The 15,175-nt window shown below is 40.5% G+C and overlaps 2 protein-coding genes and 1 long non-coding RNA gene across 3 annotated transcripts; 1 reads left to right on the top strand and 2 right to left on the bottom strand.

Moving 5' to 3' along the window:
- Positions 1-7,240: 7,240 nt before the first annotated feature.
- LOC124009699 lies at positions 7,241-14,000 on the bottom strand. Its single transcript, XR_006834315.1, has 2 exons — positions 12,915-14,000; positions 7,241-7,815 (listed from the first exon to the last, which is right to left on the bottom strand). It is a non-coding gene; the product is annotated as an uncharacterized LOC124009699 (long non-coding RNA).
- Positions 7,448-11,311, bottom strand: LOC124009698 (HIG1 domain family member 1A, mitochondrial-like). Its single transcript, XM_046321776.1, has 4 exons — positions 11,193-11,311; positions 10,618-10,692; positions 9,922-10,056; positions 7,448-9,218 (listed from the first exon to the last, which is right to left on the bottom strand). The coding sequence occupies exons 2-4, from the start codon at positions 10,685-10,687 to the stop codon at positions 9,127-9,129; spliced, it is 297 nt and encodes a 98-aa protein (XP_046177732.1). The 5' UTR covers positions 10,688-10,692; positions 11,193-11,311; the 3' UTR covers positions 7,448-9,126.
- LOC124009697 (atypical chemokine receptor 2) lies at positions 11,772-13,791 on the top strand. The gene is made up of 2 exons (XM_046321775.1): positions 11,772-12,273; positions 12,382-13,791. Exon 2 carries the CDS (start codon positions 12,397-12,399, stop codon positions 13,510-13,512), a length of 1,116 nt encoding a protein of 371 aa, XP_046177731.1. The 5' UTR covers positions 11,772-12,273; positions 12,382-12,396; the 3' UTR covers positions 13,513-13,791.
- Positions 14,001-15,175: the final 1,175 nt, after the last annotated feature.

Genomic DNA, 15,175 nt, shown 5'->3' with positions numbered 1-15,175 from the left:
AAAACAAATATCGATCCAGGCTTAATTTGACAGCAAAGAAGAGGTGCGCACTGTCGACCACGCCCCCTGACTTTTAAAATCTCCAATGCGACATGCATCAAGCACACCCATCTCATTAGTGTGGAGAGAACATACATTGTGTCAGACTAATTTGCAATTGACTGTCATAGCCCCACATTAAAGGTATGTGATGGTGAGCTGAGAAGACAATCAATGGCTGCTAATTGCATCATTTTTTTTCAGATGGTTGGGGTCATGAGAATTTACAGATTTCAAAATGGGGTGGTGGCCCTAAAAGGTTTGGGAACCCCAGGCTTATGGTATGCATAATTTTAGGCTGCATTGGGGGATAAAATGTTGTCCAACTTTAATAATATTGACCTAACTTTATAAAAATGTACACCTTTTACTAAGATCATCTGTGTGATCAGTGTCTAGCTGGGAGAGGTTCAAGTCGTCCTGGGTCTCAGTGGCCTTCTGCTCCCCTTCTGTTTGTCTAGTATTCCCTGGTGATGTTTCTCCTGCTGCTCCCGTGGAGCCTGGAAATGTAGTCGTAGGCTATTGGGGGTCATTGGCGGAGATCTGTATAACTGGATTATGGACTCATATGGATGAGGGTGGGATCAGATTTGTCAATGGGGTTGAAGTGGATAGTACTCCTCGGGGAACTGTGGTTAGTCCGGTGTTGTTCGCCCTGATGACAGATTACATACTTAAGGAGGTGGGACAGGTAATGTGCGTGGCCTTGTATGCTAATGATGGGGCTGTATGGAAGACTGGTGGGAATGTGAAATATGTGATGAGGAAGATGCAAGAAGTTGTGGAAGATCGGTATCTAACATGGGGTTTTAGGATGTCTGTGGTGTATTTTAGGGCAGAGGTTAAAGATGTTAGGTTGCAAATATACGGTCAGGATATACAGTTGTGGCCAAAGGTTTTGAGAATGATACACAAATATACATTTTCACAGTCTGCTGCCTCAGTTTGTATGATGGCAATTTGCATATACTCCAGAATGTTATGAAGAGTGATCAGATGAATTGCAAAGTCCCTCTTTGCCATGCAAATGAACTGAATCCCCCAAAAACATTTCCACTGCATTTCAGTCTTGCCATAAAAGGACCAGCTGACATCATGTCAGTGATTCTCTCATGCATTGACGAGGACAAGGCTGGAGATCACTCTGTCATGCTGATTGAGTTTGAATAACAGACTGGAAGCCTCAAAAGGAGGGTGGTGCTTGGAATCATTGTTCTTCCGCTGTCAACCATGGTTACCTGCAAGGAAACACGTGCCGTCATCATTGCTTTGCGCAAAAAGGGCTTCACAGGCAAGGATATTGCTGCCAGTAAGACTGCACCTAAATCAACCATTTGTCGGATTATCAAGAAAGTCAAGGAGAGTGGTTCAATTGTTGTGAAGAAGGCTTCAAGGTGCCCAAGAAAGTCCAGCAAGCGCCAGGACCGTCTCCTAAAGTTGATTCAGCTGCGGGATCGGGGCACCACCAGTACAGAGCTTGCTCAGGAATGGCAGCAGGCAGGTGTGAGTGCATCTGCACGCACAGTGAGGCAAACACTTTTGGAGGATGGCCTGGTGTCAAGAAGGGCAGCGAAGAAGCCACTTCTCTCCAGGAAAAGCATCAGGGACAGACTGATATTCTGCAAAAGGTACAGGGATTGGACTGCTGAGGACAGGGGTAAAGTCCTTTTCTCTGATAAATCCCCTTTCCGATTGTTTGGGGCATCCGAAAAAAAGCTTGTCCGGAGAAGACAAGGTGAGCGCTACAATCAGTCCTGTGTCATGCCAACAGTAAAGCATCCTGAGACCATTCATGTGTGGGGTTGCTTCTCAGCCAAGGGAGTGGGCTCACTCACAATTTTGCCTGAGAACACAACCATGAATAAAGAAAACATCCAACACATCCTCCGAGAGCAACTTCTCCCAACCATCCAGGAACAGTTTGGTGACGAACAATGCCTTTTCCAGCATGATGGAGCACCTTGCAATAAGGCAAAGGTGAGTGGTTCTGGGAACTAAGTGGCTCGGGGAACAAAACATCGATATTTTGGGTCCATGGCCAGGAAACTCTCCAGACCTTAATCCCATTGAGAACTTGTGGTCAATCCTCAAAACGTGGGTTCACAAACAAAAACCCACAAAACCTGACAAACTCCAAGCATTGATTATGCAAGAATGGGCTGTCATCAGTCAGGAGGTGGCCCAGAAGTTAATTGACAGCATGCAACACTGCAAATATTGACTCTGCATCAACTTCATGTAATTGTCAATAAAAGCCTTTGACACTTATGAAATGCTTGTAATTATACTTCAGTATTCCATAGTAACATCTGACAAAAAATATCTAAAGACACTGAGGCAGCATACTTTGTGAAAATTAATATTTGTGTCATTCTTAAAACTTTTGGCCACGACTGTAGGTAGGGTATATGAATTTAAATATCTACGTATGTGGTTTGATGAGAGGCTCACGTGGAAGTTGAGTATATTTAATTTTAGTGCAGGAAGGTGCGGAACCTCATGAGGGCAGTGGTAGGATGTGATCGGGGGTCAAATAGACAAACACTGTTGTGTATGTACCAGGCATTGATCAGGTCATTTTTGGATTATGGGTGCTTTGTATATGGATCAGCAGCCAAAACGGTACTATAGTACCTGGATAAGATACAGTCAAGGGCATTGAGATTGTGTGTGGGTGCATTCAGAACGACACCCGTTGAGGCATTACAAGTTACAAGGATAGTGAAGAACTGCCACTGAGGATAAGTCGGAACAAACTTGCATTAGCGTACTTGGGCGAGGTTGAAAGGGAATTCAGAAGGACATCCTGCGGTCACAGTAACTAGGGAATGCTGAGAGCGAGGAATGGGTAAGCAGAGGGAGAACGGGTGGACAATCGGGAAGAAAGTGGTAGAATATGGAGAGGGAGATAGGGCCAGCAATTGCATTGGGGAACGATCCTCCATGGCTGTTTCCGAAACCATGTGTAGATGTGCACATGATTGAGGGCAGGAGAGAATAGGGTGAGGACGTGAGACAGTGTGTGGAGAGATATATAGATAATCATTTGTATTTGTTTTTAAGGATATACTGTATAGAGATGGTTCAAAGGATCCAGTCAGTGGTAGGGTGGGGGCAGGGGTGTATATCCCAGATTTCAATGTTAGAGTATGTAAGCATTTAACTGATGTGGTGTCAGTGTATGCGGCTGAGTTGATGGCCGTGATTATATATTTGAGATGGGTGAAAGAGGCGAAACCACATACCAGAGTGGTGATCTGTTCTAATTTGGCTGCAGTGTTTAGTAGTGTGAATACAGGCAGGTTGGATAGAGGAGACATGTTTGTGGAGATGATGGTGTTGTTATTGGGATTGGAGAGAATGGGAGTGGTGGTAAGCTTTTGCTGGGTTCCCTCCCATGTGGGTGTGGATAGTAATGAGAAGGCCGATGTGGTGGCTAAGAGTGCTGTGACGAGAGAGGGAGTAGATATTCAGGTTCCGCTGGCCCGCAGTTAAGTAAAGTCCTTGATTGGGGCAAAAGGGCTTGATCTTTGGCAAAGGGAGTGGGATGTTCATAGTAAGGGGAGGCAATTTTATCACGTTCACCTGTCAGTAAAGGAAGAAGTGGGGAGTATGGGATGTAGGAGAGAGGAAGTTGTGTGGAGTGGACTACGGTTTGAGCACAAGGGTTTGAATGCCACATTGTGGATGATAAGGAAACATGAAACAGGTCTGTGTGATGTGTGTTTAGTGGAGGAAACGGTGGAGCATGGGTTGATATTTTGTGAACTGCATGAAGTAGATAGCGAGAGATTGTGTGAAAGGGTTTGGGTGGTGTAGTGGGGGGAGGAAAGGGGAGGGAAGTGATCCCAAACAAGAATAAGAAGAAAGGGAAAGCCCCACCCATAATCCCATTGTCAAGATGGCTGCGACTCAGTCTGTTAGTGTGGAGAAGCTAAAACTATATGGTATATCAGCTGGTAAAATGAAAGATGGACAGTCATGTTACCAATGAAATCAGCTTTACAGTCATATCAGATGATCTGGGTGGGACTGGGTAAGTCTGACTTGCTCTTTTGCATAATACTAACCATTGCTACCAGCATTGTGAAAGGACGCACTCAGAACACATTAGGTATTTTGAACAGATGCTTTCAAAGCCTTGGCATGAATATGTTTTGGACTGTATGTATAGCCAACACACAGTGTAGGCCTATCTAATTGTGTCCTGTTTGTACAATATTTTCTAATTAGTTTTCCACTGGGAGGCAGGGACACAGGCCTACCCACTTGGGAGCCAAGCCCACCCAATCAGATTGAGCAAAAACAAAAAAGAACACATTATTACTACAAAAGGAACCAGTTTATAATTCCCCATGACCTGCTATGTGCAGTGGGGGAGGGGGACTTACTGAAGTAGTTAGACATTTACAGTGTTGCCTCTGAGAGAGGGCTGTGAGATGATGTGATAAAAGTCCCCAGTAGGGAATTTGTAGAAAAGTTGAGGCTGGGTGTAAACGTTAAGTATATTGCTTTTACATAACAGTAATGTAGTGATGTGTATCTTAGCAATATCGATCCTTTTGTATTCCTTTATTTTATTCTCCACAGAGAGGTTGATGACGTTTAGGAGCAAACCCCCCCCCCCCCCCCAAATCAAATGTTATTAATCACATGCGCCCGACTACAACAGGTAGACCTTACAGTGAAATGCTTACTTACGAGCCCCTAACCGACAATGCAGTTTAAAAAAAATATGAATAAGAAGTCAAAGTAACAAGTAATTAAAGAGCAGTAGTAAAATAACAATAGCGAGACTATACACAGTGGGGTACCGGTACAGAGTCAGTGTGCGGGGGCACTGGTAAGTTGAGGTAATATGTACATGTAGGTAGAGTTATTAAAGTGACTGGGGGGGGGGGCAATGCAAATAGTAGCCATTTGATTAGATGTTCAGGAGTCTTGTGACTTGTTGAGAAGCCTCTTGGACCCAAACTTGCCGCTCCGGTACCGCTTGCCGTGCGGTAGCATAGAGAACAGTCTATGACTATTGTGGCTGGAGTCTTTGACAATTTTTAGGGCCTTCTTCTGACACTGCCTGGTGTAGAGTTCTTGGATGGCAGGAAGCTTGGCCCCAGTGATGTACTGGGCCGTACGCACTACCCTCTGTAGTGCCTTGCGGTCGGAGACTGAGCAGTTGCCATACCAGGCAGTGATGCAACCAGTTCTCACCATGCTCTTGATGGTGCAGCTGTAGAACCTTTTGAGGATCTGTGGACCCATGCCAAATCTTTTCAGTCTACTGAGGGGGAATAGGTTTTGTCGTGCCCTCTTCCCGACTGTCTTGGTGTGCTTGGAGCTCTCAACCTGCTCCCCCTGCCGGTCAAGGTCTTCACCCTCCTCTGCCAGATCCACAACCCCCACTGCTGTCTCTAATGATGGTTCAAGGTCCACCAGTTCACACTCCTCTTCCACTACCTCCACTGCAGGCCCTGGCTCCACTCCTCTCTCAGACAGTTCATCTAGAGGTGGGGGGACAGGGAGGACAACTAGGCCTCAACAGAGAAGATGGAGGAGCAAATGTAGCGGCACTGGAACCAGCACTGGAACCAGCACTGGAACCAGCACAACAGAGGGAGATGAACCTGAGGACAGATGGCACACACTCATTGAAGAATATGTGGAACCAGGTTCACTTGGATGTCCTTTGACACACTACAGTGTTTGAGAGCGGTTGATATTGTAGAAATTGTGTTTTTACAGTGACCAATAGCTTTTAGGCATATTCGATGTGTAATAGCAATGGAATTCCCTAATTTACATACTTAGGACACTTTGGAGAGGTTGAGGGGACACTTGGATATGTCCCTTGACTGCAACTAATACCCATTACTAAAACATCTGTAAAGTTCAAGCTGTTGTGTCTATCAATCCCATTTTTCCCAGAAGTTTTTAGACTTTTTGTGGAAGTCATCTGATGTGTTTCATCAACAATTTACTTACAGGTTGTCCACAAAACAGTTAGTTTGTGTGTGCTTGATCTTGTGTGATCTGAACTGTGCCATTCCTATCTATGTTCTGACCATTACCTTATAATTTCCCAGGTGATTTATTTCTAATGACACCAAGTTTATGCATGTCCTTATGTAACTGCTCATTAAAAACACTTACATTTGGGTATGTCTATTTAGGCAGAAATCTACATTTTTGCAGTTACATTTAAGAGGTTTTAAGCTAGCTGGTTATTGTTATGTTGTAGCTAAATGCGGAACTATTCAACATCTGCTTCCTGTTAACAGCTAACGCTAAGAAGGTTGTTTAAAATGAAGATATCTGTGGTTATAAGCTTGTTTTGGGGTCAGTGCTTCTTGGGATCATTGTCTCAGGACATAGACATGTCCTTATATAGGCAGAAAGCTTGCATGCTTGTTAATCTAACTGCACTGTCCAATTTACAGTAGCTATTACAGTGAGTGAAAAAATACCATGCTATTGTTTGAGGAGAGTGCACAACAACAAAAAACTTTTATCACGGCAACAGGTTTGATACATTCACCTCTGAAGGTAAATAATGTACTTACATTCAATAATCTTGCTCTGATTTGTCATCCTGAGCGTCCCAGAGATAAAATATAGCAGTTTTGTTTGATAAAATCCAGTTTTATATTCAAATGTAGGAACTGGGTTCTACAGTTTGGACCCCTGTTGTGTCTGGGTATGTCATTTTAGGCGAATATTGAAGAGAAAAAATGTCAGATCCTTAAGAGGTTTTAACCCTTAACCATCTTGAATTTTAACTTCAACGGTACTGTGGACGTCCCCCACGGATCCCGAATGGCATGGACTGTTGTTTTGGTAGTGGCGATGCACTTCCTAGTCCCATCGAATGCTATCATTTCCATGCTAACGTGCTCTTCCTTGGAGGCACGCACGGCGCAACAGGGTCAACAGGCGGGGAGAGGACCAGGCCCCGTGCCCGGTCTGATGTTTTTGCCAGACATACTGGATGATCAAATCATAGACATACAGTAGACCTACGTCATTCAATCAAACACATGACCATTTTGATTTGGCAACCTGTGTGCCTGTGCATTCAGCATTATCAGTCTACAGTTATTATTGAAACCCATAATAATCCAAGGTACATTAGAATGAGTGTGATGAAATTGGTTAATATTGTTTTCTGACTGATTTTCTAAAGTAATATTGTCATACACAACACTTAATAATAATTAGTATTTATTTCACACACTATTGTTGATGAATATGTTCCAGTGCACTCAACATTGGGAGAGAATGACTTATAACATAGATGGGTAAAATTTCAGCAGCTTGTAGACAATAATGCCTTCAATGCAGTTCCATCAAAGTTATGATTATAGGCCTACTGCCCAATTACTTACTCTGTATAAACAATTCAGCCATTAGCTATGTGAGACCATTTTATTACAGAATATCAATTTATTAAGCTTCTATCAGAAAACAAAAATCACATAAGGATCTCTTTTGAGATCCTGATTTAGGTAGATTTAGGCAGCCTCTCCTATTTTCAGGTCACAGGTCACTACCACCTATTAAGGGGTTGCTTTATTGCACTCATAAGTAAAGGCTATTTGACAATAGTAAGGTGCAACACATATTTTTCATTGGTAAAATACAATACATAAAGATTTACTATGCAGAAATCGCAAAAATTCCAATAGTTTGTCCAATTTCAGTTTATGTGACAAAACAAGCAAGTATAGTGTAGAGAATCATTGTACCGTCTAAACTGCTGTGAACAGCTCCACATTGGACCTTCGTTCAGGAACAAGAGTTTCATGGCCAGAAGATTTGCATGTACCCTTTTGGAGGAAAATCACTTGCCTCTGTGGATTTTCACATAGGCAAAAATATTGTATGTTCAGCTGTTTGAAGCTGGTGCACAAAATCGAAAGTAAAAGTCACAAAAATGAAACTTAAAAGTGAAAAGCATAGAAATAGTGCACATAGAACAGATCTACAGCTAGACTTGCTGTCAATGAGTGACATATCGATTACTCACATTTCCATGTGAATTTTGTCAGGTCACCCAAAAAGTTACACATTGCAGCTTTAATAATAGAGTGAATCTAAATAATGTAACAATCAACCAATAAAATAAAACAAATACAATAAAATACCCTTCAAAGGAAATCCAGAAAAGCATTCAGAGTGACGATTGGAATAGTGGTGGTTGAGCAAGACCTGTGTCCTAATAACAGCTGGCAGTCTTGTACCAACACAGTCACTTCAACTCAAATACCCAATAGGCAGTCGCAATTGCCAGGTCGCAATTGTAAATGAGAACTTGTTCTCAACTTGCCTACCTGGTTAAATAAAGGTGAAATAAATAAAATAAAAATAGCCTTCGCTGATCCAGAGCATGTTATATAGCCCTCAAACTCAAAGCCAGTTTCACTGTATTTTTTAATTGTTCCCCTTTAATCAGAGGCTGGGACAATAGGTGCATGCAATTAATTGTCAGGTAGAATAGAACCAGCAGGCTTCGGATCTCGTAGGGTAAGAGTACCCATTTTATAGCAATCAAATGGCTGTTTGCTCCTTATTTGATAACCAGATGTAACTAACATCCAATAAATATTTCATACAACATCCTGTGACCTATCCCAAAATATTGTTCTCCTAAAATCTAAAACATTTTTTTTTTTTTTTTTTTAGAATGTGAGTTTCCATTACCAATTGTCCTCGTCAACCACGTACCTTCAACAGACTTGCATTCACAATAATCTCATACGTCATGTTTTGTGTGTCACTAAGATGCAATACCATCTCAGGTAGTTACAGTTGGCTCATATCTATGTCTCATCAAAGTGACAACCCTCAGGAAACACACACATTTTGAGGATATGGAGACTCAAACCTGAGTTGAGGTAAGGCATGGCATCTTCGTCTAAAAAGAGTGCAGTAGACATTCTTGGTGAGTGATAATTCCTTAAAACTACCTAGTACATTAAGAGGTGTGTTATATGTGGGAAAGGTGTAGATATACAACTTATGGCAAACTGAGGTAATATTAAGGGGACATACAAAATATAAATCCAAAAGAGTCCATATTCATTTATCAGGTTATTTGTGTTGAACTGCAGTCTGCTGTTGCAAAGCCTTCAGTTCTTCTCTTGGCTTCACAATGTAGTCTTTGTACATGGAATAAATGACACCTGAAAAACAGAGGGAAGAAAATGTTAAATGAAGATAATTTCCAAAACCGGTACATAAAATATTACACTGTATTGGAGCTGCTGTAACTATTAAATAGGAAAGTGTACATAATTTCATACGGTATACTTTTTCATGTAACATAGCAACATAATGACGACATCTGCATTGTGAGAGGCTTTAAGACTAGTTTACATCTAGAATAAAAATGTATCAAAATAACAGTTTCCACATCCTGTGCGATCTGATCAGTAGCCAAATCTGTTTTGGGACAGATACATTTCACCAGAAACCTTACAACACTGTGCTAAAATGTTTCAATTTGGCATGTGCCAGAAAACTGGTGCCTGCAACATTAAATAACATTACAACCTCATCCAATCACAATGTGGACACGTGACACATTTAAAGGTCATGTCATCAAATACAGATTTCAAGTTTAATACCAGTGGGGTGTTCCAGAAAGCAGGACCATTAAGTTACCAAGCAAACTTGGATAAATATAGCTCTTGATTTTCTAAATGATTTAGAATGCTAAACTTGAATATGGGTTATCGAGTCAATTATTTAAAGTTTATATTTCTCAAAAATATTAAGTTATTTCATTTTTGGGACAGTTTGCTACCTGGCTTACTTATTGATCCTGCTTTCTGGAACAGCCCCTAGGTGTCAACAGGGTCGAACAGCCTGTAATACTGTACATACCAATGGTCATAGCTCCCACCACAAATCCTTGGGCCATAACACGCATGTGGATAAGGTGCACTGACATCTTCATGTCTCCACGGCTCTTCAACTTGTAAAGTCTGTAGCCCACAATGGAAAAGAATCCTGCCATTCCTTACAAAAAAAAAAAAAGTTAACTTAGTACACAATATAAAGGATGACTGGACATATAGGACAATGGCAATTGAAGACATACAGTCAATATCTACATCAATAAAAAACAACCAATTTTCAGTTCCATAAAGGTGCATGAAAAAACTATGACGATATGGGCTACAGGTGTGGTTGTGTGTGCTGTGTATATAAATTATTGGTAGTATACACTAGATGACTAACATGGGGCACTGTTTTAAAGCCACCATCTTGGCAATCCCCCACCGTCGTAAAAAATATTTGAGTTGCAATGGAAATGAATTTGTCAATATCTAAGTTTGTTTTTGTCATGTTCATTCTATTAGATACTTTAATGCATACTTTTACATATTATGTGAGCTAAAAATAATTTAAACATTTTCCTTAAAGTATCATTTTTATAAAGTTCTAATGTTACTGTCCGCACTACAACAACAAAATACTTAATACATGTAATTTTGTCCTTCTTCTGGGGAGTGCCAATATGGCCAATACATTGCATCAGCAATCCAGGGTTTACATACAACATTTTATACTACTCACCTATTGGGACAAAAGGGTTCTCCTTCACCTTTCGCATAAACTTAGATTCTTCTTCATCATATGCAGACATCTTGGCTGAAACCAGAAAAGTATAATTACTCAGAGGTACTGTACTTTATAACATAAATCTACCAAAGACGTTATTCACAATGATTGTCTCACTACATCAACGACACAGATAATTACATTAAATAGGCTATTAGCAGTCATACTGTTGGAAAATATTGGGACATACTTATAGGTCTCAGTAGGCCTATTTGAGCTTGTAAAACCTACAACACCAAATGTAACTTGAAGTAGAAGTTCAGATATCAGTAACATGGTGTTCTCTTGGGAAATACAGTAAAACGTCGACTTATTTCAAGGACTGTCAGGATGTAACCTAGTAGTTAATATAAGATATTAAAGCAATGTGATAATTGAATACAGAATAACTTTTGGCCTAGCTATACAAGACTTCTCACGTCAAGGACACTTTTGAATGAAAGTCAAAGGGAACTGTTTCATAGTAAATATCACTTGTGATACCGTAAATAAAGACAACATCCGACATTAGAATTAACATTTATTCTTACCGTTTTGTCAAACTTCTATTGAAGATAATGGATCCGGACTGATTCTGTATGCGCTACACACCAAATAGACACCGCGCTGTCCTTACGTCGAGCTACTCAAACAGCAGTCCAAAATTAAGTAACATTTTCACACACGTGACGTAGGCTGTCTTTTTCCATTGAATTATCTCACACGTTTAGCCAAAAAAAACCTCTCAACCTTTTTAAATTAATTTGTTCAATCTCTTGATTATTATCCCTTGTTAATGGCACATTTTATTATGGCCTTTCGCTGGAAAATAATAAGCTCGAGTTGCAAATAAACTAAATCCTTCACAGAAGAAAATCTGTATGAATTGTAGTTCGGGGGGAATTACAAAATCGGTTTTGACGGAGCATATACCTCCAAATAAAACGTGTTTAATTCCATGATTTACACATGTGTATGTATGTATTTAAGGATCAGAGTATACATTTATTTTTGAGCTACTTACATTTTAAACGTCGTCTTAAAGTTTATTGGAACGCCATTTCCCAGAGTGCAAAACTAAACGGGTGGAGGGGGGGCGCGGTGTATTAAAATAGCTTGTCTCATCCAATCCATTCCCCACGTGCTAGAACAGAATGTGCGCTAGTTATTTTGGATCTCGTGCTGTGAATCGATTTGCATGAAATTATTATCTTATACAACTCAAATATCTATCATAGGTTTATAGAAATTGATAGAATTGACTAAAAACACAGGTGGTTCATGTTTTAAATATTTAAAATAATAAACGTCTATACCCTATCTATACATAAAATAGATTCAAGTTAGGTCTATAGAGGTATAGGTCTACAGGTAAGTCGTTGAGTTCAACAGCTGTATTTTGAGGTTCCATTAAGAGCACAAAAAAACAACATGATTTTTACATACCTCTTATACGTAAGAGGAAGAGGTAATGACAAATACCAGGAAACAGAGGAATGCCTTCTTACTTCAGACAAACTGCTTACTTTGTCATACCTGTAGTGCTTATTACTTAAATGCTCTTTTGTATTGCTGGAACAGAACTTTAACTACTGGATTTTAGGATTTCAGAAACACTTTTTTTCCCCAGAGGTAAGCCTACCCTACTGCATGCATAAAACATCATAGAGGAAAGTTGTTTCTTCTTCTTGACAGTACATCATCTGTCTGACGTCTGTATTTCACATTTCTCCTCCTTAGATATACAAGAGGATAATGGATTTAAACATCCCCGAACTGAGTGATGACTATAATTACAGCCATTATTATGACTATGGAGATGAACCATTGGACAGCTTTGGACTTTGTGAAAAGGCACACGTCAAAGTATTTGGAAGAATTTTTCTACCCGTCTCTTACATTATCATTTGCACCCTCAGCATTATAGTAAATATACTTTTTATTTCAACTTTAATCAAATCCAAACATCATAGAAAAACATTTCCTATGAATATGGCAATTTCTGATATGTTGTTTGCATTAACACTCCCTTTTTGGGCAGTGTATGCCCACAATGAATGGATATTTGGCAATGATTCCTGCAAGACAGTTACTGCGATTTACATCACTACTTTGTACAGCAGTATCCTGTTCATCACTTGTATAAGTGTGGATAGGTATTTAGGTGTAGTATGGACTCTTTCCAGCTGGAACCACTGTACACCTATGGAAAGCACCTTAGTGAGCTTTGTGGTGTGGAGCCTCTCCATCTTAGCAGCAGCTCCACATTGGACCTTCGTTCAGGAACAAGAGTTTCACGGCCAGAAGATTTGCATGTACCCTTTTGGAGAGGAAAATCACTTGCCTCTGTGGAAGATTCTCATGAAGTTTCAGCTGAACGTCTTTGGGTTTCTCACACCTTTTCTGATCATGCTCTTCTGCTACCTGCGAGTCTGCTGTGCTGTAGCGAAGGTTAAAGTGGGACCGAGACGAAAGAGTCTGAAATTGGTCATGATAGTAGTTGTGGTATTTTTTGTGTTATGGTTCCCGTACAACACTGTGTCCTTTTTACACTCCTTGCAACACTTGCATGTGATTTCTAATTGTGCCACAAGCCTACATCTGGATTTCGCCATTCAGGTTACAGAGGTCATTGCCTATAGCCATGGTTTTGTAAATCCCATTGTGTATGCCTTTGTCAACAAGAGGGTTTGGAAGGGCTTTGCTACGATGTGTGGGGGGAAATGCAGAAGAAGAACCAGTGATGAGTATGTGCTGGAGTGCTCTGATAGCACAAAGTCCATGTCAGTTCAGAGTGGAGTGATAGAGTTACAAGCAGTTCAGAGCTACCTAGAGAATAATACTCAACCAACAAACACAGAGCGGAGATAATCCTCCATAAGAGTTGAAATGGCTTTGCACAAATAACTGTTTACATTATAACATGTTAAATATACCTGGGAAGTTAAGTGGATTATTTACAATCAATCTTTATTTACAGTGTGTTTGTGTCCTTCTATTCCTTGTTTTCATATACAGTATATCATTGTACAAATAGGGGGGGCTATATTGGCAAAATATATGACAATAAATATGTTTAATAGTTGAGCAGTTGTTTTGCTATCACACAGTGTACTGAATAAAATGAAGAAATAAAATAAAGTCACTCAGCATATGTGTGACACCAGTTAAATCTCTTGGCAATCTTACAAGGATAAAGTGGTGTCCTCCCTTCCTGTAACTCATAATTTCATAATGCCAGTACAGATTTTTTACATTTTTTATCAGTGCTATGTACAGTGCATTTGAAAAGTGTTCAGACCCTTTGACTTTTTCCACATTTTGTTACATTACAGCCTTATTCTAAAATGTATTAAATATTTTTTTCCTCATAAATCATAAATCCCCATAATGACAAAACAAAAACAGGTTCTTAGAAATGTTTGCAAGTGTAAAAAACAGAAATACCTTATTTACATAAGTATTCAGATCCTTTGTTATGAGACTCAAAATTGAGCTCAGCTGCATCCTGTTTCCATTGATCATCCTTGAGATGTTTCTACAACTTGATTGGAGCCAACCTGTGGTAAATTCAATTGATTGGACATGATTTGGAAAGGCACACACCTGTCTTTATAAAGGTCCGACAGTTGACAGTGCATGTCAGAGCAAAAACCAAGCCATGAAGTCGAAGGAATTGTCCGTACAGGATTGTGTCAAGGGACAGATCTGGGGAAGGGTACCAAAACATTTCTGCAGCATTGACGGTCCAAAGGGGCCTCCATCATTCTATAATGGAAGAAGTTCTGAACCACCAAGACTCTTCCTAGAGCTGTCCACCCGGATAAACTGTGCAATCGGGGGAGAAGGGCCTTCGTCAGTTCCTCTGGGAAGATGAAACTTACAGAAGGACAACCATCTTTGCAGCACTCCACCAATCAGGCCTTTATGGTAGAGTGGCCAGACGGAAGCTACTCCTCAGTAAAAGACACATGACAGCCCGCTTAGAGTTTGTCAAAACGCACCTAAAGGACTCAGACAATGAGAAACAAGATTCTCTGGCCTGATGAAACCAAGATTGAACTCTTTGGCCTGAATGCCAAGCGTCACGTCTGGAGGAAACCTGGCACCATCCCTGCGGTGAAGCATCCTGCTGTGGGGATGTTTTTCAGCAGCAGGAACTGGGAGACTAGTCAGGATCAAGGGAAAGATGAACAGAGCAAAGTACAGAGCAGTCCTTGATGGATACATGCTCTAGAGCACGCAGGACCTCAGAGTGGGATGAAGATTCACCTTCCAACAGGACAATAACCCTAAGCACACAGACAAGTCTCTGAATGTCCTTGAGTGGCCCAGCCACAGCCTGGACTTGAACACGATCTAACATCCTCTGGAAAGACCTGATAAAAGCTTTGCAAGGAGTCTGAGGATATCTACCATATTCAAGGGATATATGTATAAAACTGCTAAAAATCTCAATGTAGTCTACTGCATCAGATTTTTTAAATTTTGTTTAAAAATAATTTCTAACAGACTAATCCCGAGGAGGTACTTC

This window comes from Oncorhynchus gorbuscha, linkage group LG22 (genome assembly GCF_021184085.1).
Source record: "Oncorhynchus gorbuscha isolate QuinsamMale2020 ecotype Even-year linkage group LG22, OgorEven_v1.0, whole genome shotgun sequence".
Lineage (NCBI taxonomy): Eukaryota > Metazoa > Chordata > Actinopteri > Salmoniformes > Salmonidae > Oncorhynchus > Oncorhynchus gorbuscha.
This window is presented reverse-complemented; position numbering and strand designations above follow the sequence as displayed.

Coding starts and splice junctions, on each gene's coding strand:
- LOC124009698 (XM_046321776.1), bottom strand. CDS start 10,687: ATGTCTGCATATGATGAAGAAGAATCTAAGTTTATGCGAAAGGTGAAG. Junction 10,057..10,617: donor GAACCCTTTTGTCCCAATAG/GTGAGTAGTATA, acceptor TTTTTTTGTAAG/GAATGGCAGGATTCTTTTCC. Junction 9,219..9,921: donor GGTGGGAGCTATGACCATTG/GTATGTACAGTA, acceptor TCTGTTTTTCAG/GTGTCATTTATTCCATGTAC.
- LOC124009697 (XM_046321775.1), top strand. CDS start 12,397: ATGGATTTAAACATCCCCGAACTGAGTGATGACTATAATTACAGCCAT.